Source organism: Oncorhynchus mykiss, chromosome 3 (assembly GCF_013265735.2).
Source record: "Oncorhynchus mykiss isolate Arlee chromosome 3, USDA_OmykA_1.1, whole genome shotgun sequence".
In the NCBI taxonomy this organism is placed as follows: domain Eukaryota; kingdom Metazoa; phylum Chordata; class Actinopteri; order Salmoniformes; family Salmonidae; genus Oncorhynchus; species Oncorhynchus mykiss.
Genome location: NC_048567.1, coordinates 44,986,320 through 45,011,342, shown reverse-complemented (window position 1 = coordinate 45,011,342; position 25,023 = coordinate 44,986,320). Strand labels below are relative to the sequence as shown.

The 25,023-nt window shown below is 41.9% G+C and overlaps 1 protein-coding gene across 3 annotated transcripts; it reads right to left on the bottom strand.

Moving 5' to 3' along the window:
- Positions 1-718: 718 nt before the first annotated feature.
- On the bottom strand, positions 719-22,235 carry LOC110520010 (ubiquitin carboxyl-terminal hydrolase 37). 3 transcript variants are annotated; one of them, XM_036974218.1, is made up of 24 exons: positions 21,922-22,235; positions 15,637-15,844; positions 15,327-15,492; positions 15,106-15,194; positions 14,897-15,012; positions 11,113-11,190; positions 10,753-10,841; positions 10,480-10,585; positions 10,181-10,336; positions 9,807-9,938; positions 9,404-9,527; positions 9,086-9,309; positions 8,725-8,842; positions 8,495-8,574; positions 8,121-8,285; positions 7,867-7,917; positions 7,574-7,709; positions 7,224-7,449; positions 6,806-6,966; positions 5,849-5,909; positions 5,608-5,723; positions 2,204-2,273; positions 1,779-1,917; positions 719-1,174 (listed from the first exon to the last, which is right to left on the bottom strand). In XM_036974218.1, exons 2-24 carry the CDS (start codon positions 15,808-15,810, stop codon positions 1,084-1,086), a joined length of 2,868 nt encoding a protein of 955 aa, XP_036830113.1. In that variant the 5' UTR covers positions 15,811-15,844; positions 21,922-22,235; the 3' UTR covers positions 719-1,083. The 3 variants fall into 3 exon arrangements, with proteins under 3 accessions (XP_036830113.1, XP_036830112.1, XP_036830114.1); XM_036974217.1 differs by lacking the exon at positions 21,922-22,235 and adding an exon at positions 20,946-21,138; XM_036974219.1 differs by lacking the exon at positions 21,922-22,235 and adding an exon at positions 20,946-21,138 and having other exon boundaries at positions 10,480-10,573.
- Between the last annotated feature and the right edge of the window lie 2,788 nt (positions 22,236-25,023).

The following is a 25,023-nucleotide window of genomic DNA, read 5'->3' as shown; positions in this document are numbered from 1 at the left end:
TAAAGGACTCAGACCATGAGAAACAAGATTCTCTGGTCTGATGAAACCAAGATTGAACTCTTTGGCCTGAATGCCAAGCCTCACATCTAGAGGAAAACTGGAACCATCCCTACAGTGAAGCATGGTGGTGGCAGCATCATGCTGTGAAGATGTTTTTCAGCTGCAGGGACTGGGAGACTAGTCAGGATAGAGGGAAAGATGAACGGTGGAAAGTATAGAGAGATCCTTGATGAAAACCTGCTCCAGAGTGCCCAGGACCTCAGGCGAAGGTTCACCTTCCAACCGGAAAACGATCCTAAGCACACAGCCAAGACAATGCAGGAGTGGCTTCAGGACAAGTCTCTGAATGTCCTTGAGTGGCCCAGCCGGAGCCCGGAAGTGAACCCGATTTTACATTTCTAAAATCCTGATTTTGCTGGTCATTGTGTGTGTAGATTGATGAGGGAAAAAAACAATTTAATTAATTTTAGAATAAGGCTGTAACATAACAAAATGTGGAAGAAGTCCAGGTGTCTGAATACTTTCCAAATGCACTGTATAGAACAAAAAAAGTACACCCTCCTTACCCTAAACTATATTTTAGAATACATTTAAATTATATTGGAAATAAAAAGTAAAAACCATACAATCCAAGGAGCACCAGCATCAAGCATCTGACACATACTATTTAATTTCTTAAATGCATGACAGTTAATATCATGTGTGCCAAGAAACACTATATTACAACAACAAATCATAGAAAATTAAATAAAGAAGCCTGAAAAGTTCAGGCCTAATATCTCTGTGTTTAATAAACAAAGAACAGTCTATTTTCTTTCTTTTGAGAGCACCGTCTCTCATTTCTGAACAGACCTGGCGAGAAGGAAATTGGCTGTGTGTGCTGACGTCTGAGCCTGCCTTCGCAACAGAAGCTACCATGGCCTGTTTTTTTGTTTTAAAAAAGCACAAAGTGCCTGAAGACAGAAAAATGTGGATGGTGATCAGTAGTACTGGAGAAAGGTTCTCCTTCATCCCAAACCCGACCCATCTGTTGGGGAGAGCTCAGTGTGTTGGTTGGTGTGTGACTGATGACAGACTGGTGGCTCAGAGGGGCTGCAGGACAGTCCTCCCTGCCTCAGAGGCTCCTCCACTGGCCCCTGTCCTTTCTAGCTCAGACAGCTCCTCAAACACATCCCTGAGGAGAAGGTACACACACACACACACACACACACACACACACACACACACAGCAGTCAGTCAAGGCACAGCTCACTGAAACAAATCCACACCCCTTACAGTGGGTTCCAGTGCATAATATGATACACACATTACATTAAGTTCCCCACAATATCTCCCACCATAAGTGAATGTACAACTTCAGTTGTATTAATGTTCTGATATTAAAACCCCACAGCAAACGTCTAGTTACCAGACGGTTTCACTTTGCCAGTTTAGAAATTTCAACAAATAATATTTTCTTATAGCATGAAAGACGGGAGATTTTGTTCCAGCTTCTGCTCAGAGTTGCCAATCGTATGGACAACCCTGCTTACTAGAGCTGGGTCTCTCTCAGCCTCCACTGCATTATAATCAGTCACACAGACTGGTATAGGGCATATAGTGAGAGGCTGGTGGTTTTTCCCTTACCATAAGAGAACAGAGTTGTGATCAGTAGGAGACACTAGAAAAACATTTTGCAACTGAAAATGAAAATCTGCTTCCGTATTGGACAAATTTCACATTGTTGCCCTAATGAACATAACCCAGCACACAACTGAAACTGGTAGAGGGAGACTAACTTGTGCATGTAGAAAAAGATGTATCCGCTGCGGTCGCGGTCTCTCTGCACCGTGGCCTCTTGCGTGCGCGACACATCCAGGTCGTTGTAGGTCAGCCACGACTGCTTCTTCATGTCGTACACGTCGCTGATGTAATGGCCTGAGGGTCCGGAGATAGAATTATAGGTTAATATTAGACTACAAATATACAGTGTTGCTGCCTCAGCTGACAAATTTTACATTTATGCTTTACATTTTTTTTAACAGATTGATGATCTGTGGCTCCTGCTAACACAGTAGTGTGTTATGAGATTAGTCGATACCAAAACAAAATCATAACATTCACATCTCTTACACCCCTATTTGTGGTTACCAGAAATGAGTGCATCTCGTAGCTTGGACATATACTGTATCTTAGCAGACTGTGGTCTATAGGCAGTGCTTACCAGAGGAGGAGCTGCTCCCGATGTGACTGACTACACTGATCAGCCGGAACGAGTTGGCCAAGTCTCCGCTCTGGGAACAAGAAAGGAAGGTGTTCAGCTGGGCCGTTTCTCCCTACTTAATCTTAGACACCCAGAACTAAAATGGTGCGTAGTTGTGCCAGATGCTTTATTGAGTTCTTGGGGGACATGTTAGAAAAGACACTAACAAGACTAGCAAAGACTCCACTCATCTTGGGTGATATACCGTTATACCCGGGTATTTTGAAACAGACGGTATGATTTGAAGCAATTATTGAGATGATTGCCACTGACAACAAGCCATTCACAGTGGTGTCTGACGTTGGTTTTCAGCAGCTGATTACTCTTGCTGAACCCCTGTACAGGATCAAAGAGGAAACATTTTACTGCACAGAAATGCAAGATAAAACACATGAAAGAGTTGTGATGAAAGTGAAGAATCTGGTGGCACCAGTGAACACTCCACACATGGCATTCACAACTGACTGCTGGTCGGGCACTGATGAGCCTTAATGGACATTTCTTTGGCAATGTCTGAACAAGAAAGCAGATTGTGCTGAATGTCAAGACTATGACTGGATCACACACAGGAAACTGCACCAGAGCGATGTTTTTGACAGTGTTGGAATACTGGGACATCCACACAGAATGTGTAGTGTTGGTCCTCAGCTACAGTGGGGCAAACATGGTGAAAGTTATGAGACTGGCAGTGCTTCCAGACATCAGCTGCAGTGCACATACCCTATAGCTTGTAATCAATGATGGACTATCCAGTCAGAGAGCTGTGCTAGACATTAATGCCATGTTGAAGAGCTGTGCAACTCACTTTGACCACTCTACTGGCCAAACAGAGGCTGAGGTCCATTCAGGAAGAGCTTGGGCCGTCCCAAACACAGCATCATCCAAGCAGTTTAAACTCGCTGGAACTTAACACTACACATGTTGCAGAGGATGTTTGAACAGAGGCGTGCACTGAATGTGTATGCAGGTGAATACGGACACGTCAGCAGTTTGTCTGCTGCACAGTGGGACATTGTCTCTAACTCAATTGAGAGACTGGCACCTATGGAGGCGACACTGGAGATGAGCCACTCCAACTCTACAGCCACATGCATCATCCCCAGTGTGTCGCTGCTGAAGCTGCAGCAGGAGGGTTCTTCTACTCAAGGCACCAAAACTTTACGGAAGACCATGTTGGACAGCCTGACGAGGTGGTTCTCCAAGGTCGAGGAGACAAAGTGCCTGGTGCTGGCAACTGTCATGGATCTACGTTACAAGAGTTAGGCCTTCACCTCAGGGACAGCACTAGAGAAAGCAAAAGAGTGGCTGAAGGAGGAATCTGGCCTACTAAGGAAACCAAATCCCAGAGCCACAGCAGAAGGGACAAGTGAAGAGGAAGACCCAGAACCAGGTGCAAAGAGGTAAAGAGTCCGGAGTAGATCAGCCACCCAGTCTGGTGGACAGCCTCTATAAAAACTGTGCATCGTCTGTAAAGGCTAGACTCTCAGCCTAACAGTCAGTCAAGACTGGTGGGCTGACAGTCTAACTATTGCAAATAATGAATCGATATTAAATGAAAACGATTGTTTGAAGAAATGAACAAGTCTCTCTCAGTACTGAATTTCCACGACACCTGTCATTGACAGAAAGAGCAGCTTGCCTTTGGAGTGGTGGAAGCAGAATGAGGACAGATTACAATCACTCAGAAAGAAGTTTGTCCCCCACCTTCTTCGGGCCCAAGCGAGAGTGTTCAGTGAGGTGGGGATCATTTATGATAAGCGAAAGAGCAGACTGACAGGGGAACATGCAGACAAGCACTGCTTTCTGTACTACAACCTAAAACTTCTTAACTGGGAATATTGAAGACTCGTGTTTAAAAAGGAACCACCACCTTTCATATGTTCTCATGTTCTGAGCAAGACACTTAAACGTTAGCTACATATTGCACTTTTACTTGCTTCTCCAACACTTTGTTTTTGCATTATTTAAACCAAATTGAACATGTTTCATTATTTATTTGAGACTAAATTTGATTTATGTATTATATTAAGTTAAAATAAAAGTGTTTTTGTTCATTCAGTATTGTTATAATTGTCATTCCAAATATATATAAAATTTGGCTGATGAATCGTATCGGCTTTTTTTTGGTCCAGTAATAAATCGGTATCGGTGTTGAAAAATCATAAAATCGGTCGACCTCTAGTACACACCATTGAAATAGTAACTTATATTTGCAACCACAAAGATAGCCGCCGGTCCACCCACCGTCAACTTAATTGGTCATGTGTATTCTATTATCTACATTTCTATGATTTCAAAATCTGTTTCCTATGGAGGATTGACAGCATAACTTAAAACAGATATTCCCATTCAAGGTCAACATTCTATGATGTGTGCACCATTTTAGTACATTTCCTTTGCCAAAATAAGACAACCACCCTGGGTGCATGCTGTGTTTCAACCGATGGCAGGCACAACAAACACTTCAGATTATGTCAAATAGTCTGCGCATCGCCATGCATAACTTCTAGTGGTTGATCAACTGTATTGCAAGCAAATATTGTTATTTTGGGGGAAATTGAGGTGTTTGAGGCACGGGAATTTATAACAATGGTAGGCTAATAAAAACATTAAAAAACATAGGCCTAATGATAAAACAGATACATTTGCCATTGGTAAGGAGATCACATAGCAGCATGTTCCCTAATATATTTATTTTACTTTTATTAAATAGGTCTAAATCATAATCATATTGCGGGACATGTCTCCTTTTCTGACATGACTGTTTTTTTCTGCTACACAACAAATATTACACTACCATTTCGCCATCTCTCATTCAATAGCCAAGCATGCTCGAAAGTAAATAGACCGGTCGTCTATTTAAAATATTTGACAGTATTGTTTGGCTACAGTATTGCGATAGGAGTGTGACATCGTAGCCTATTTAATCTCAGAGCCTATACGAAAGCAAGAGAAACAAAATACTGAACAATTTGTATTTTTTTCCATAGAAGTGTGGCCTGTAGCATTTAATTTTAAAAGATTAAAACACTCTGCCCGTACTTCTACAAATCTGATCAAATTGCTTTTTTTTTTAAAAAACTATCATGGCCCAGTTTCAACATCTTCAAATCATACAGCAAATGAAGATGCTTTTGTTACCATAAAATTGCATTTTCCAGGCGGGGCTGTAACGCTCGCCACGAGCGCACAAACGTCGTAGGGCTCTGATTAAAGCAATGAAAACATGCGTATATGTTGCATACGACAGTTTTGAGAAATCCCAATAAATTTGTTGCCACGCAAATCCTAGGAATTTTATGAAAAGTATGCCGTAGATAAATGACACTAACCTGGTGAAGGTTAGTGTGAGGGAGACTTCGTACCTCAGCATTTCTCTTCAGATCCTCGGTCTCTGCTTCGCTGTACTCCATATCCAGCACCTCTTCGTTCCCAGAGTCCTCGTCTGAACACAGCAGCTCCGGCAACGAATTGTTGAACTCTGGGAGGGCGGAGAAAAACGAGGGAGAATCAAGACATGTAAAAATGTGCAAACATACACACACTTCTTTACTTTAGTGAAGCTGCGTATTGGCATAAAAAGGGGTAGCAGTGTCTATGCTGTACCTTGCAGGCTGAGCTCTGTGGCTCTCTTCAGGTCGTCGTCCTCCCTCATCTCTTGGGCTTCCTGTAGGAGAAACCACACGTTGCAAAGGTCAGGTTTGCATCGTGGTGATGCAATAACCAGCTGTCCTGTCCAGCTCTATCAAAGGTTCACATAGGTAACATTGGCCCTATAGTTTTTTTATTTATTTACTTTATTATTATTTACTTTATTTAACCAGGTAGGCTAGTTGAGAACAAGTTCTCATTTACAACTGCGACCTGGCCAAGATAAAGCAAAGCAGTGCGACACAAACAGAGTTACACATGGAATAAACAAGCGTACAGTCAATAACACATCAGAAAAAAATTAAGTCTATACACAGTGTGTTCAAATGGCGTGAGGTAGGCAATAAATAGGCCATAGTAGCGAGGTAATTACAATTTAGCAGATTAACACTGGAGTGATAAATGAGCAGATGATGATGATGTGCAAGTAGAGATACTGGTGTGCAAAATAGCAGAAGTGTCAATAAAAACAATATGGGGATGAGGTAGGTAGATTGGGTGGGCTATTTACAGATGGACTATGTACAGCAGCAATCGGTTAGCTGCTCAGATAGCTCATGTTTAAAGTTGTTGAGGGAAATAAAAGTCACCAGCTTCAGCGATTTTTGCAATTCGTTCCAGTCACTGGCAGCAGAGAACTGGAAGGAAAGGCAGCCAAAAGGAGGTGTTGGTTTTGGAGGTGACCAGTGAGATATACCTGCTGGAGCGCGTGCTAGTGACGGTGGGTCTGAGCTCAAGACAGATTATTTTCTTGTGGATCACAAAAACATTACAGAAGCGGAAGGAGGATTAGCCTACATTACAAAAACATTGGTGAACCACCAACATCATGTTTCCCCTACAGTAAAATGTCCAATGGTAGAGCTGTATAGGGGGTCTCTCTCTAACATCCTAGTGTGTGTTGAGTCTTACATGCTCCTGCAGGCTCTGGGCCAGGGCTTGCTGCAGCTCCTGCTCCTCCCTCTCCTGCTCCAGGCCATACTGCTGCACCCAGTCCAGATCCCCCTGCACCCCCTCGGGGGTCTGGTTCTCCTTGTTCTCGTCCATGGTCAGGTCCAGGGAGTCCAGCACGTCTACACACACACAGATACACACTCCGTTTAGCATGGGTTGGTAAAACACACATTTAAAAACCAGAGGCTTCTGCATGCATGTTGTATAATTCAAGTATATAGTCTTAAAAAAATTGCATAGTTCAATGAAATGAATGGGCATCTAGTAAGTAACTACAGAGAGCTGTTTTGGTGTGTAGTCTCAAAATAATTTTAGTGAACTGTTTAAGCCTTTCCCTCCTGGCTGGTGTGTCTGTGTTTCTGAGATCGGTGGTTACCTGCAGACGGCTTAGTGTCCGTCTCCAGCAGGTCTGGGCGGTAGTTCATCTCCTGGGCGTCAGCGTCACCGAAGCCCGTGTCAGGGCTGCCGGTTGGCTCGTCCTCAGGGGCGTGGCAGGAGAGCCCAGCGTCCTGGCGACTCATCTCCAGCACCGCCGCCAGCATTTCCTCATCGTTGATGCTGTTGAAGTCTGACGCGTCTGTGTGGTGGACGCCTCGCTGGACCTAAACACAGCCAGAGCTCATCATGTCACACACTAAACACAGTGTTCTTTCAACCTGGCCCCGCATGTGTCAGCGGTTAGGGTGTAGTAATGTATATCCCCCCCAATCCCTCTGGTGCCCCAACCTCATCTGCTCTGTCGTCGGGCAGACAGTCGCTGAGACGGCGCTTGCGGCTCACCACCTTCCGGCTCAGCTCCTCCTCGCTGTCAGAGTCCACCAGGATAGTGCTGGAGCTGCCCCCTGCCTTCAGAGACAATTTCCTGGTGGAAGGAAATGAAAACAGTAGTTAGAAGAACCAAACATCCACAATTTTGCGCCTCACCAAGGAAACATTGGACTTAGTGAACATGATCCGCCTTCCTGGGTTGGCTGTAAAAGTGGGTGTTAGTGATTCCATGTTGCTAGAGACTGGCTTACCGAAGTAGTGAGGAGGAGTTCACCGACTGGGAGGCCTTCAGTGTTCGTGACCTGTACATTTTTTTTTTTTTTTTTAAATAAAACAGAGCATGGTAGGTTAGAAAACAAAATATTCACGTGCAGTGATAAATGTCCAAATAACGTTGAAGACCCGACTGTGTGGTGACTTCAAAAGAAAAAGTGAACATTGTCCCAACAATTTGACAGTCTCCAAGTGTGCTTGTGTGTGTGTGTGTGTGGGGGGGGGTTCTTACATGGCGGCGTTTGCGCTCCAGCCCAGACTGAGTGGGGGGCGGGTGGCGTCCGTGCAGTGGGACAGCAGCGTGAGGTAGCGGGGGATCATCACCTGCTGGCCTAGCTTACTGTTCAGTGACAGCTGGGCGTTGAAGCTGTAGCGCTTCAGGTGCAGAATCAGAACTCTGCGTGAGGGAAAGGATAGAAAGCGATGTAGGGTTACCTCTTTCTCATTCAATTTGGTCATGGCAATGGCCCCCTACTCCCGTGCACTATATAGGGAATAAACGGCAATTTCAAATAAGACACAACCCAGGTGAATGATCAGCTTAGTACGGAGTTGGTGTTCTTAACACCAGGGCTAAAGATCCCCGCTGTAGACAAATGGGAGCACCTGGGGAGTCGGCTGAATTTATGAGTCACCGTCGCCACTTTCCCGCTGCACTTCTCACACGAATACTCGATTTCCTCGATCTGGAATACACAGAAAGAAAATGTAACTCATCTACGTGATATTATGATTTAAATACTATGTGGACTATTTCATTGCCTTTAGTGGAGATATATATATATATATATATATATATAGACATGTGGTGGTTTGTGGGGACAGTGGGCACACACCCTGAAGAAGAGGTCCAGAGAGTCCTGGATGGACCGGAGAGGGATGGTCTTCTTCCTGCGAGGCAGGTCAATGGACAGGTCGTTGAACTGCTCCCGCTTGGTCACCACCTCGCCACAGCTGAAACCACACATAACAGCACAACCTTTGTTATGATTTGTCATTAATAACATGACATCCAGTGAGTCTTTAGAACAATTTCATATGCTTTGTAGAGGTAACATCACAAAAACTAAAAGGAATGGACTCAAGAGAAAATCTTGACATATTTGTATGTAATGGAGATCTGTTATTTTATTTACCATCAAGGGAGAGACTTACCGCCCAGGAATCCACAGTCTGAAAAGGGGGCAACTCACTTACTCTTTGCAGGTGATGGTGTGCTGCACCTCAAACTCCATGTTAACCACCACAGGACAGGTGTAGATGCGCGAGGTGTCCGCTTCCTCCCCGGGCCGGGCTGCGGCCGCCTGCTGGGGAGGCTCATCCCACGCGGCCGCTGCCGACTCGCTTTTCCAGCTCTTGTTCATTTTCTCCACATCCTCCTTCAGTTGGTCCATGCACTGGCTCAGAAACTCATGGGCATCCTATAGAGAGAGAATGAGGAAGTTACCATGTGAGCGAATATACAGAGCCGCGTAAGAGTCTAAATGGTGGTGGTGTTAATATTGTAGGTCTTACGTTCTGCATGTATCCGGAGAAGCGCTCGGCGGTGGAGGAGATGGCACTCTTCACTCTCCTCAGCAGGTCTTTCTTCACCTCGGGGCACGAGATGTCCTTCTTGGCCAGCAAGTGGGCAAAGCGTCTGCATGCACAGGGAGAAAGGGAGGGGGGTTAGTGGTACATAAGGGCGCAGGGCAGTTGCACAAGTCAGCTAAGCAGTTAATTTGGTAAATGACATCACTCAGCCACCAAAACAGATTTTTTAAAAGGTGCATCCCTTGGAAAAAGTAGAAATATTTTGTGTTTAAGAAGAAACAAGGTGAGGACATTTGAAGAACTGATCAAACTAATGACAGTTTCCTATATTCAGTTATGGGGTTAGCTGAAGAGGCTGACTGATGAAACACTAACAGCAGCCTACCTGAGCAGGGCGTTGGCTGGGACCTTCTTCCATGGGATTCCCTGCTTCAGCAGATCATTGGAGAATGATGGCAGGCTGAAAAGAGACTGGAGGATGGCGTTCATGTAACACGTGTTGCCCAGGTTGGAGAATCTGCAGCAAAGATGTTAAGAGGACATTTGAGTTATACTCTATATCCGTACCACCACTACAACCATTGGTGGTAAGAATACATGTTGTGACATGGAAGTGTCTGTACTGGCATACTCATAACAAGCATGAACAGTTACAGTAAATGACTAACTTCTGGTAGTTAGGCAGCACTAGAACAGCCCCTTATTGACTATGGAGGTTAACTTCAGAATCACCACTATAACCCTGAGGTGTCTCCTTACCCTTGCAGTGGAGGCTGGGGCTGGGCCAGAGTGGACGGTCTCGGCTTGTTCCAGCCACCGTAGTCCAGAGTGGGGCGCACTTTCTTTAAGGGGGTTGAGTGATTGGGTAACATGAGACTTCTCTTAGCCGAGGTGGTCTGGGATGTAGTGGATGGCCTGTGGGGAGGAGGGAATAAATGTTGAGGAACTGAAGGTGTGGCAGCATCTTAAAAATACATTCTAATGCATCATTAACAACAATGAAACAACCCGGATAAATAAAGGTAAAACATTTTTTTTTTTTTTTATGTTTTACTTACCTGTCTAGAAAGGATTGACTCGCGGAGTAGTCTTTGGTCGCCGATCGGCTGCCGTAGAATGACGTGGGCTGAAGTGGTGCCTGGACCAGTGAAACTGTTGGCAAAGCTAGACAGTTATCAGACGTGTACATGACTCTGCAACAAAATTTCCTCATAGGGACAATAAAGTCAGTAATGTCAGACAAAGACAGGGCGTCTGGAGACGCTTCTGTTCTAGTCTGGAGAAGGACATCCCCACTTTGTATGTGTAGCAGACTGACTGAGGGTCTTCACCTGAGCTACGCTTCTCCTCCGCCTGTTTCAGCTTGTCTTTGCAGCTCAGCAGAAATTTCCTGGAGGGGTCCGACGTGGCCTTGTTGTTGCTGATATAAAGTAAGATTAAAGAGAACAGTTTAAATTAAGTGGAGCACAATGGTTTCACTACCATTGCCGCAAATTTATTTCCCATGGTATAATAGTGTTCATATCCCAGTAATGGTAGCAGTGTATGGTGCATTCCTGGTCAATATCAGTCAGTGGACTACAGACAAGACATTTTCATAGGACAGCATTTCAATTCCTAAAATGACAGTAAGGGATGTGAAATCAACCCAAAACTTTGCTTGGTAGAGTAACATATTGCCTTTGTCATACCTGGATGAGTCATTCTCCTTGGGGTAGTCCTCAGTCAAGTCACAGTCAAAGATGTGGAGTCTCTTCCTCTTCTCATTCCTGAGGGGGCAAACCGAGCATTAAGATTGGTTACGAGACCAATAAATACAAAAAAATCTAACGCCAATGTCAAGTGTAGAAATGTTCTCTCAGGGGAAAGGCTAGTGAGAGGGGAGGAGATTTGGGACAGAGGTTGTGTTGCAAAGTGGTCCTGTGACTCATTTGGTAGAGCATTGTGATTACAACACCAAGAGTTGTGGGTTCGATTCCCGTTGGGGCCACACATGTAAAATGTATGCATGCATTACTAAGTCACATTGGATAAAAGCATCTGCTAAATGACATGCAGTGAGGTCCAAAAGTATTTGGACAGTGAATTATTCTTTTGGGGTTGTTTTAGCTCTATACTCCAGCACTTTGGATTTGAAATGTTGCAATGACTATGGAGTAGAGGTCGACCGATTAATCGGAATGGACGATTAATTAGGGCCGATTTCAAGTTTTCATAACAATCGGAAATTAGTATTTTTGGGCCCCGATTTGCCCCCCCCCCCCCCCCCCAAACAAAATGTATACCTTTATTTAACTAGGCAATTCAGTTAAGAACACATTCTTATTTTCAATGACGGCCTAGGAATGGTGGGTTAACTGCCTCGTTCAGGGGCAGAAGGACAGATTTTCACCTTGTCAGCTCGGGGGACCCATTCTTGCAACCTTACAGTTAATTAGTCCAACGCAATAACGACCTGCCGCTCGTTGCACTCCACAAGGAGACTGATTGCCTGTTACGCGAATGCAGTAAGCCAAGGTAAGTTGCTAGCTAGCCTTAAACTTATCTTATAAAAAACAAATCAATCATAATCACTAGTTATCCCCACATGGTTGATGATACTACTAGATATTATCTAGCGTGTCCTGCGTTGCATATAATCTGACTGAGCATACAAGCATCCAAGTATCTGACGGAGCGGTGGTAGGCAGAAGCAGGAGCGTAAACATTCATTCAAACAGCACTTTCTTTGCGTTTTGCCAGCAGCTCTTCGTTGTGCGTCAAGCATTGGCGCGGTTTATGACTTCAAGCCTATCAACTCCCGAGATGAGGCTGGTGTAACCGAAATGAAATGGCTAGCGCGCGCTAATAGTGTTTCAAACATCACTCGCTCTGAGCCTTCTAGTAATAGTTCCCCTTGCTCTGCATGGGTAACGCTGCTTCAATGGTGGCTGTTGTCGTTGTGTTGCTGGTTCGAGCCCAGGGAGGAGCGAGGAGAGGGACGGAAGATATACTGTTACACTGGCAATACTAAAGTGCCTATAAGAACATCCAATAGTCAAAGGTTCATGAAATACAAATGGTATAGAGGGAAATAGTCCTACAATTCCTATAATAACTACAACCTAAAACTTCTTACCTGGGAATATTGAAGACTCATGTTAAAAAGGGACCACCAGCTTTCATATGTTCTCATGTTCTGAGCAAGGAACTGAAACGTTAACTTTCTTACATAGCACATATTGCACTTTTACTTTCTTCTCCAACACTTTGTTTATGCATTATTTAAACCAAATTGAACAGGTTTCATTATTTACTTGAGGCTAAATTGATTTTATTGATGTATTATATTAAGTTAAAATAAATGTTCATTCAGTATTGTTGTAATTGTCATTATTACAAATAAAAATCGGCAACGGCTTTTTTTGGTCCTCCAATAATCGGTATCGAAAAATCATAATTGGTCGACCTCTACTACGGAGGTTAAAGTTTAGACTGTCAGCTTTAATTTGAGGGTATTTTCATCAAGGGTTGGAACCGGTTCAGTGAACAGAACACTAGAAATTAACATTTGTTAAGGAACAGAATAAGAACAAAAGTGATCTATACTGTCCCAGAACAGAACCGTTATTTTAAAGGCATGGGAACCGGTTAACTTCTTTGGGACTGGGGGGCAGTATTGAGTAGCTTGGATGAATAAGGTGCCCAGAGTAAACTGCCTGCTACTCAGGCCCAAAAGCTAGAATATGCATATAAATTAGTAGATTTGGATATAAAACACTGAAGTTTCTAAAACTGTTTGAATGATGTGAGTATAACAGAACTCATAAGGCAGGCAAAAACCAGAGAAATAAATCCAACCAGGAAGTGGGAAATCTGAGGTTTGTAGGTTTAACTCTTTGCCTATCCAATATACAGTGTCTATGGGGTAATATTGCACTTCCTAAGGCTTCCACTAGATGTCAACAGTCTTTAGAAACTGGTTTCAGGCTTCTACTATGAAGGGGGAGTGAATAAGAGCTGTTTGGCAAAGGGGTCTGGCAGAATGCCATGAGCTAAATAATACGCGCGGCCGTGAGAGCGAGCAGCGTCCCCTTTCATTTCGAAAGACAAAGGAATTGTCCGGTTGGAATATTATTGAAGATTCGTGATAAAAACATCCTAAAGATTGATTCTAAACATCGTTTGACATGTTTCTACGAACTGTAATATAACTTTTTTTTACTTTGTCTGAACTAAGTGCTCACGCATTGTGCATTTGGATTACTGTACTAAACGCAAACAAAAAGGATGTATTTGGACATAAATGGAACAAAACAAACATTTATTGTGGAACTGGGATTCCTGGGAGTGCATTCCGATGAAGATCAAAGGTAAGTGAATATTTATAATTTGTGACACATCTCCTTGGTTGGAAAATGGCTGTATGTTTTTCTGTGGCTAGGAGCTGACCTAACATAATTGTATGGTGTGCTTTTACCATAAAGCCTTTTTGAAATCTGACACAGCGGTTGCATTAAGGAGAAGTTTTTTTAAATGTGTGTTTAACACTTGTATCTTTTATCAATGTTTATGATGAGTATTTCTGTAATTTGATGTGGCTCTCTGCACTTTCACCGGATGTTTGTTTGAGACAATGCATTTCTGAACATAACATGCCAATTTCAAATGAGGTTTTTGGACATAAAGATTAACTTTATCGAACAAAAACACACATTTATTGTCTAACATGGAGTCCTGGGCATGCCATCCGGTGAAGATCAAAGGTTAGTGATTAATTTTAACGCTATTTCTGTCTTTTGTGACACCTCTCCTTCTTTGGAAAAGGTGGGAGCGTCCCACATATCCCAGAGAAGTTAATAACATTCTGTTACATAATTTTCCCCCCAGTCCCACAAAAAACACAAAGCCCTCCCTCTATTAACCAAAAACTTCTTTCATTGTCTGCCAGCCAGCTGAAAATCTGTAGCCTACCGATATTACAAGCGTGACTCAGAAGATAGGGAGATACATTTTTCATGACAAGAATGGATTAACTTTTTTTAATGCTAGTTAGGGATACTATAGTTATCCTCACCTTTCACATTGGATTTATTAAACTACAAAAAAGTAAGATGTGTTTTTAATTCTGGTGCCACTCTGCACACACAAGCTTGTTAGCTTCTCTGGTCCAATGTTAAGCCAACTGAAGTTCAAAAACATTCAAAGTTCCTCCATAGAAGCCACTCCTCCGTAGGAATAATTCTATGGGCCTAATTTAGATAATGTATGTCATCACAAGATGCCCAGGGCTTCAAGTCAAATCTCTTCCACCCCCTCTCCCCACCAGCAAAATTGTCATTGCCCTACACTTTCCATCATGTATGTAAACAACTCACTGGGCTATAGCTTGCCCACTCCATAGCACGCTGCTCTGTCCACACCGCATGATTGGTGAAGTAATTTAATGTGGAGCTAAAAAAAATATGATTTCCCTCTGTAGGAGGGAATGACTACCTGTTCTCAGACAGCCCACTGCGGGCAGGTGTGGAGGTCACTCTGCTGGGGCTACCCAGGGGCTTGCGGGTCGTCGTCTCCTCCCTGTTGTCCACAATGGGTCGCCTGGGTGTTGTCTTGATAAAGAGGCAGAGTTTAAGTGGATGAGCTTGTCAGAGGTACTTAGTGTGGTTTTAAATGACAGGTGTTTTCTAAACGCAATTATTTACCTGTCGTTCTCCATGCGGACTGGTCTCATTTTTTACGGATCGATTCCCGAGCACACCAAAGCTGGCACTTCCCTGGGAGGTCTTTAGAACTACCAGAAAACAACACTTACTTTCCAGCAGAGGGACTGGTCCACAGTAAATCATGCTGCAACTTTAAGAAACAGCTTTTTTTTTTTTTTAATTAAAGACTTAATGATCTACAATTTCCAATAGATTGTTACCGGTTGATTTTCCATGCTTCAGCTTTTCAAGGTATTCTTTCATTTTCTCAGCCACAACAGGGGGAACTCTCTCAAGGGTGACTATGCTGTCATCCTTCAGAGTCACCACAATTCGTCTCATAGTGTGTATGGGCTGCATCACGACATTATTCACATTATGGTTGAGCTGAAAGCATAGAAATATATAATGAACATCTACATTCAGACTGCCTTAACATACAGAATTTCTCAGCTATTCAAGTCCAATGTAAGCATGCAATTTTGGTACGTGAAATGAGCACGTATGGGGGAAAACACTATTATACAATACCTGGAAACTTTTGGCTGCACCACCGGCACTAAACTTCAGGCACAGGTTGACTTTGTTATCCTTCTCAAGAACCTCAAAGGTCCCCTCCTTCCATCGAGTGGTGCCCACATCTATGCTGTTGTAGCGGATTTTGACAACAGCACCACTGGAGAGTTTGGGCACTGCAACTGCCATTGGTGACTGTCAGGGTGGTGCTCTCCAAAATAACCTTAATGGAAGGGAAAAGTAGAAGGACATATTCTTAAAATATATACAGTGGCAAGAAAAAGTATGTGAACCTTCTGGAATTACCTGGATTTCTGTATAAATTGGTCATAACATTTTATCTGTTCTTCAGCTAAGTCACAACGATAGAAAAACAGTGTTTAACACACAAATTATTGTATTTTTATTGTCTATATTGAATATACTTAAACATTCACAGAGTAGGTTGTAAAATGTATGTGAACCCCTAGGCTAATGACTTCTCCAAAAGCAAATTGTCCAATCAATGAGACAAGACTTGAGATGTTGGTTAGAGCTGCCTTGCCCTATAAAAATTTTTAAAAAACTCACAAAATTTGAGTTTGCTATTCACAAGAAGCATTGCCTGATGTGAACCATGCCTCGAAAGAATATTACGAATGGTTGACTTGCATAAAGCTGGAAAGGGTTACAAAAGTATCTCTAAAAGCCTTTATGTTCATCAGTCCACGGTAAAATTGTCTGTAAATGGAGAAAGTTCAGCACTGTTGCTACGCTCCCTAGGAGTGGCTATCCTGCAAAGGTGACTGCAAGAGCACAGAGCAGAATGCTCAATGAGGTTAACTTGAGTGTAGGGGGCAGGATTTTTGTTTTTGGCTATAAAAAAAAAAAGTACCCATATGAAACTGCCTATTTCTCAGGCCCAGAATCTAGAATATGCATATAATTGTCAGATTAGGATAGAAAACACTCTGTCGAACTATTGTCTGTGTATAACAGAACTGATATCGCAGGCGAAAACCTGAGGAAAATCAAAACTAGGAAGTGATGTTTTTCCTGAAAGCTCTCTGTTCCATTGGATGCCTTGCCTCCATTTAAAGGGATATCAACCAGATTCCTTTTCCTATGGCTTCCTCAAGGTGTCAGACTTTAGACATAGTTTCAGGCTTTTATTTTGAAAAATGAGCGAGAAAGATAACATCGCGTCAGTGGATAGCTGGGTGTTCGCAGAGTTTTGCTTGCGCAACAGAGTGGGGCAGCCATCGTCTCTCCCTCTCCTATTGAAAAAGCGACAGTCCCGGTTGATATATTATAGATTATATATTTTAAAAACAACTTGAGGATTGATTATAAAAAACTTTGACATGTTTCTGTGGACATTACGGATACAATTTGGAATTTTCGTCTGCGATGACCGCTCGAGCCTTTGGATTTCTGAACATAACGCGCCAAACAAATGGAGGTATTTTGGATATAAAAATAATCTTTATGGAACAAAAAGGAACATTTGTGTAACTGGGAGTCTCGTGAGTGCAAACATCCGAAGATCATCCAAGGTAAGCGATTTAATCTATTGCTTTTCTGACTTTCGTGACCAATCTACTCAGCTGCTAGGTGTTTGTAACATTTTGTCTACTGAGAGAGATGTTCTTACATAAAACGCTTGTTATGCTTTTGCCGAAAAGCTGTATTGAAATCTGACACGCCAGGTGGATTAACAACAAGCTAAACTGTGTTTCGCTATATTGCACTTGTGATTTCATAAAAACTAAATATTTTTAGTAATTTACATTTTAATTTGGCAGTCAGCAACTCAGCGGGTGTTGACGAAAATGATCCCGCTAACGGGATGGGTGCGTCAAGAAGTTAAGAAGAATCCTACAGTGTCCGCTAAAGACTAACAAAAATCTCATGAACATGCTAACATCTCTGTTGACGAGTCTACAATACGTAAAACACTAAACAAAGAATGGTGTTCATGGGAGGACACCACGGAAGAAGCCACGGCTGTCCAAAAAAAAAAAAAAAACATTCCTGCAAAAGAGTACCTGGATGCGCTACTGGCAAAATATTCTGTGGACAGATGAAACTACAGTTGAGATGTTTGGAAGGAAAACACAACACTATGTGTGGAGAAAAAAAGGCACAGCACACAGCACCAATATCCCTACGGTAGAGGGAGCATCATGGTTTGGGGCTGCTTTGCTGGACAGCTTGCTATCGTCGAAGGGAAAATTAATCCAAGTTAATCAAGACATTTTGCAGGAGAATGTAAGGCTATCTATCCGCCAATTGAAGTACACTCGAAGTTGGGTGATGCAACAGGACAACGACCCAAAACACAGAAGTAAATCAACAACAGAATGGCTTCAACAGAAGAAAATACGGCTTCTGGAGCAGAGGTCGACCGATTAATCTGAATGGCCGATTTCAAGTTTTCATAACAATCAGAAATCTGTATTTTTGGACGCAGATTTTCTTTTATTTTTTTTATTTTTTTTAACACCTTTATTTAACTAGGCAAGTCAGTTAAGAACACATTCTTATTTTCAATGACGGCCTAGGAACGGTGGGTTAACTGCAGTGGCAGAACGACAGATTTTTTTACCTTGTCAGCTCTGGGATTCAATCTTGCAACCTTATGGTTAACTAGTTCAACGCTCTAACCACCTGCCTCTCATTGCACTCCACGAGGAGCATGCCTGTTACACGAATGCAGTAGAAGTCAAGGTAAGTTGCTAGCTAGCATTAAACTTATCTTATAAAAAACAATCAATCATAATCACTAGTTAACTACACATGGTTGATGATATTACTAGTTTATCTAGCGTGTCCTGCGCTGCATATAATCAATCGATGCAACACTGGGGGATGATTTAACAAAAGCGCATTTGCGAGAAAAAAAAGCACAATCGTTGCACGACTGAACCTAACTATAAACACCAACGCCTTTCTTAAAATCAAGAAATTCAAATCAATACACAGAAGTATATATTTTTAAACCTGCATATTTAGCTCCTTTCCGTTTTCAGTGGAAGGGACTGGGAGACTAGTCAGGATCGAGGGAAAGATTAACAGAGTTAAGTACAAAATAGATCATTGATGAAAACCTGCTCCAGAGCACTCAGGACATCAGTCTGGGTGGGCCTATGACCTCCCAGGCCCACCCTTGCCCAGTCATTGGAAATCCATAGATTAGGGCCTAATAAATTGATTTCAATTGACCGATTTCCTTATATGAACTGTAACTCAGTAAAATCTTCGAAATTGTTGCATTTATATGTTTTTGTTCAGTACAAGTATACGTTTTCAAAATGCATACTGCCTCCAGCTCTTGCAAAGTGGTGTGTGACATGCTGATGAAGCCTGCCTTCTGCTGCAGTTTGATCCCACGTTCAAAACAACTGGGACTTTAGTGCATTCAAGACAACTGGGAAAATTCTATTTGTATGGTCCTCCAACAGAATTCCAACTCGAGTCTCTTTCTAGAGCTCTGACATTCGATGTAAAGATCACAGACGCCATAATTTCACTTCGTATTTTTCCACAGTTCCCAATTGTCTGGAAAGCACCACGGGGTGCTGCAGCAGCAGCTCCTACGCTGTATGATAGATTTTCCACTCAAAGGCCTTGTATCTGTATGCATGTGATAAATAAGATACATAACGAATATAGCCTACTGTCCACACGCGGCAAACTAATTCCACTAAATTAACCTATAGACCGATAAGCACAACCAGTCAAATGTATTTCCATCAATGAATAGGCTAAAAAGCATAATTTCGCAATGGGATTTTTCCCTTCTTCTCCCGAACAATTAGCCCGTGCCAATAATATTTAGCGGCTTTCCTAAAAAATATCTGACAAAAGCCAGCTATTATCGGCTAGGAAATCTTCAGGTGGAACAGGGTATTCAGGTGGCACAGGGTTGGGTGTATTTTTGGCACTCTAGGCCTAAACAGTTGGACTACTGAATACAGCATAACTGTGACATACAGCCCAACTGTTAATAATTGATAATTAATAACACTGCTTTTTGTTCATGACCACCGGACTTTAAATTAATGGGTTTCACATGCTGTATTTTTTTTCAATAAATTCTTTAGACGAATTAGCATATTACATATCTAATTTGCCCAAAGTCAGAAAGTTTACTTTCATAAATTGTTTCAACTCAGTTTTGCATAAAGCATTTAATATTGGTTAATAGTATGACAATCCTACCTTAAAATGGGCTTAATTTACAGCAGTTTTTTTTGTATAATTTTGCAGATTAATTTCATTTAAAAAAAAGTGCGCTACATCAGCCCGGACTATGTCATAACAATATGGCCACCCTATCTTCAGATATTGGACATAGGGTATTGAATTGAGATTCCAGACAGGTGTTTTGATGCTTTATTTTCGACAAGGGATTATCAATGACCTGTCCGCGACCCTTTTCGGTCAATTGAAAATAAAACATCTCAGCAATAGTAAATCCTATCTTCATGAAATAAATTGTTCTGTGTTCCTGAAAAGCTGCTCTACAACATGAAATACTTAGTATAACACCAGAACCAAAGTTGAATTAACACCTAACACCCTAATTGTGGCTAAAGTTGCAAGCATAGGTAACATTATTGGTAAATCTAATTGCTGAAATTTAGTTAACAAATGTAGTTGATTTGCATAGGGAACTAACGTTAGAGATGGGCATGCTCTCAGATAGCTCTGTAAATGTAGGGTTTTAGCTGAGTGTCAGAATAGTTTGCGAAGTTAGCGTTAACGCTACCTGGTTAATAATTGAACTGACATAACGATGTTTAGCTACTGCAACGTTATGGAATCGATTGCATGAAAATATGATGAGTTTATAGATTCAACTGTATCACCTACTTGTTCAATGTGGATGGTCAGATTAGCTAACGTTAGTTGATAAGTCATAAGAATCCGACTAGACGTTAATTACTTCTCCAGTCGGATTCTGATGGCTAGCTAGCTAGCTAGCTAATTTAACGTTATATCAGTTCTGGGGACGTAGGGGGAGGACCCAACCATTACACGCGGGTCAGTTAACTAGCTAACGTTAAGCGACTGTACAGCTAACGTTGGCTTGCTAACAAAACGGGGCCAACTGAATTTTATAAAATGAGATTGACGCCCCCAATCAACTCAGCAAAACACAACTGGATAGTTGCACATTGAACCTAGTCTAGCCATATCCCCTGCACGATAGCTGGCTACTAAAAAGGCCGAGGATCTAACGTCTGCTAGCTAACTAACTGGCTAATTTGCTTGTTTGCCATTTGATGGAGGTGAAAACATCGTCTAAACTTAATTACAAGACAAAAAAAAACACTTACCCGAATGAAATATCCCTGAACCGAAACTTTTAAAATATAAAAAAAAATATATCTCTATATAAGTCCTAAGGGAGTAGTAAATTGTTTTTTGCCGGCATTCGGTGGTCCCAATATTATATTGTTGACAGTGTGGTCCACACACACACGACGTTTTCCTACCGTACTCGATGATGGCGGGAATGTGAAAATGTAAAGCGGAAATGATATAGAGGAACCAAAGAGAATGATAGAGGCCTCTACTGGCCAAAAAGTCGTATTAGCCTGAGCATCGCCATTGCTGGTTTATTCTACTTTGAGGAATTATGGCAGACTACTGGTGTACTGCCGCCACCTACTCTAAACGGTAGTGAAACAAAATTATATCAATCGTGGGAAAGGGGGTCCTGACATTATACAAAATACAACATTTTTATTAAAAACCAATTATACTCCTTCTCTCACAATTCCAATAACTTCCCTACACAGGCTCAGGGGTCTGTGATGACCATGCATTGTAATGCCTCTGCTGTAAAATCCCAATTTCCCCCAAAAAACTCAATCGCACTCACGACGATGTCCATTTCCTCAGCTTTTCCACCTTCTTTACATGCAACATTTCAGATTCCCTCTGTTGACCAAGGAATCGTCTCTGGTGTCTCTACTCCTACTATCATTAGTTCTTCAACATCACTAATTTCTTCCACTCTTCTCAATGCCTCCGGATAGGTGACATGCTGGACAGCCCGTATTCTTGCCACCTGTCTCCTTCACCCTAACAGGACACTTCAGAAATTTGGCCGCATGTTCAATTGCAGAATTTAGGCTCAGCTGGCATACGATACTCCTCCCTTCTACATACACTTGACACATGGCCATATTATTTGCATTTGCAGACACAAAGAAAACGTATCATTATTCTCACCCATTTACCCAATGCATCCACGATTTTTAGAGACTTCAAACGGATCTCTCAGGTAACATTGATCCAAACACTTACTTGGCTTGGATTCCACTACCACTTTTCTTCTCTTATATCCTTTTGTATTTGCCATTGTAAATCCAATATTTTTTTCCTCTCATCTCCACTAGACACGCAATCTGATTCAAACAAAACATCCGCTTCCTCTATTTCCCAACCTTGACCTTCAGTTACAACTACCACAGCCAAGTCCCCATTGCAGGCTTCCACCATTTTAATGTAGTGAACTGGGTGGGACTTCCAACTGCATTTGCTGATCCCTCCTGGTGACCCTGTTGGAGTCATGTCCAGGAAGGATCAGCCAATTGTGAAGAAGAAAATTGACTACTTCAAAATGGAGATTGCCTCAATGGCGCTGCCCATGCTGTCACATACGCAAAACAGAGATACTTTTGAGTAGATGGGAATCTCAATGGGTAGTGCGTTGCATTCTGGGAAAACTCAGACAAGTAGATCTCTTCTTCAAGGAATGGGAGTCAATTGGATGCTAGCACAAAAAGCCAACATGAGCATGAATTATGTAAACAAGAAGCTCAACATTACAAATCGTTTCCAGGATTTGAGATAATTAGCTTTGAAATCGTAAAATTCCATACTTTTGAGGAAAATAGGCAGATTTCTCAACTCATTCCCTGACTTTTTGACAGGATTGCGTGACGATTAGCTTAGCAACCGCTTGGTGCAGCACAACAACATGAATGCAATTGGTCGACAGTCTGCTGGGCGGGGGGCGTTATATGATTTACTATTCATTTCCAGCTGTGATTCTTATCTCCTCCTTTTCTAATATATCTGGCTATAATGGCACATATACAAAATTGAGTCCTCTATCACTATAACAAGAACACCTATCTCAAGACCCTTTGCAAACACAAGCTCAGTGAAATCAGCATATTTTAGGTGCATTAAGCTCAAAAAGCTTCAAAATTAAAGTAGTTTGTTACCTTGAACACATAAACACATTTTTTTTGTAAATGTTGGCTGGCGTTAAAAGGCACTGTAGAACTTACCATAAGCACGTATAACGCCCTTATAATGTGTTAGTATTTTCTCACAATTATTTTGCCTAAATAACAACTATTTTCAGTCTGTTGAAAATGTGCAGAATGTAAATAAATATATGAGAAATTTGAAAAGGCCAGTTTAATTTGTTCTCTTGTGTCTTTATGTCCACTGAGAGGAGCTGTGCTATGAATGTCGTTTAAGCCAAGAGGTCCCAGTGTCAGAGACAAATATGCTAGGACTGGAAAAAGTTAAACCAATGTGACAGAAACTATACAGCTCTACAGTATAAGTTGTAATTGCCACTTTCATGGCATTGTCACTGAGACGTTGTCACAATGCTCCCTAAATCCTTATGGAAGTGTTTGCGTTACATTTATTATATATATTCCGCAGACATGCATAATATGAGGTTTAACATTGATGTTATCAAAAAGCACATGAACGTTGATGTCACAAATTGGCCTTGTTTTAGACTAGCTAAAAAGCATGTTGCTCCCGCAGTTTTTTGTACTCTCCTGAACAGAACAAGCAACTACCGGCTCTTTCTGGGAATGTTTTTCTTCATATTTTCTCTTAATCCATTTACTTGATTTCTTGAGGCCAGGCATCAACAGAAAGCTAGCTTTTTTCTTAGGAGCTATTCGTTTAACAAATCTACTGTTATGTATTCCAAAACAAAGCCCCACTCTCAGTTGGTCAGCAAAAACCGTTTACCTCCTTGAAATGTTGAAGGAATAACTGATATATTCTCTTGTATTGGAAATTGAGATTTCAAACTTAATTTCAGAGTTATCGTGAAATGATCTGGGAGTGCAACGTATCTTGAAGTGCAACGTCATTATTGAATCAAAATAAAAGGTTTCCCCTACCCCACTTGCGCATTTGCTTCAGCAGTTTTTATCCTACCATTTCCTCTATAGGTGACATTAACAATACAAGGGATTTTCTTTTTGTTTATTGTGAGATTCACACCGTTTGTAAATAAATTGGATCCCTAGACGATCTCTGCCAAAATGTGTGTAATGTTTTCAAGTGCCAACTAAACAAATGTTCTATCCACCCATCTGAAACGCTGAATGTTATGTTATTCTGAGTGTGCATTAGGAAAACTAGCATTTGTAGATATTGAAAATGGATTATGATCAAAAGCAGTTCTGTAAGAAGAAAAAATAATTTGATCGTAAAATAGTTATTCAAGTGTTTCTAGTACAAGTAGGTTGCATTCTAGTTGCAAAGAGGCCATTAAACCTAACCATCAACCTTCAGGATTTTCCATTATATTGTTTTCCATATACATGTATACCAGATCAAGGTTCCACAGGAGGGTGGAATGACGCTTACATAAAGTAGGTACCAATATAGTGGAAAATAATATATTTAAGCAATAAGGCACGAGGGGCATATGGCCAATATACCACGGCTAAGGGCTGTGTCCAGGCACTCCGCGATGCGTCGTGCCTAAGAACAGCCCTTAGCCGTGGTATATTGGCCATATACCACAAACCACCGAGGTGCCTTAATTGCTATTATAAACTGGCGACCAATGTAATTAGAGCAGTAAAAATAAATGTTTTGTCATACCCGTTGTATACGGTCTTATATACCACGGCTGTCAGCCAATCAGCATTCAGAACTCAAACCACCCAGTTTATAATAGACAATAAACGCCGCAAACCATGGCTGCATGTGCAATAGACGTTAACTCATTGATGGGATAAGTACAGTAGGTATGGAAAGGATTGTCTGGGTATGTGTGAACTGGACGACTGTATGCCACTCTCTACATGCATTTTGATATTGCACAGGCAACCTCTCCTAGACTGAGTTATCTGTAATCTGTCTGTGCTGAGGTAAACACGAGTACTGTCTGGATTGCTGTCCTTAAAACAATGGAGAGGGGTGAATCGAATCTGCAGTCTGCTCATGGATAAGGTAGAGAGAGAGTGTGTGTATGGAGACGGGGAGAGCAAGACATTTAAAGTGAGCAGCAGCATACTGTGGCAGCCTACAGGAAAACAGCAAAGGATTTTTTTAAAGCAGCCTTGGAAAAATTGAACAGCCCTCATCAGGGTGTAGGAAAATAGGAAAAGAGAGGGAGTGGTAGGGAAGGAAGGA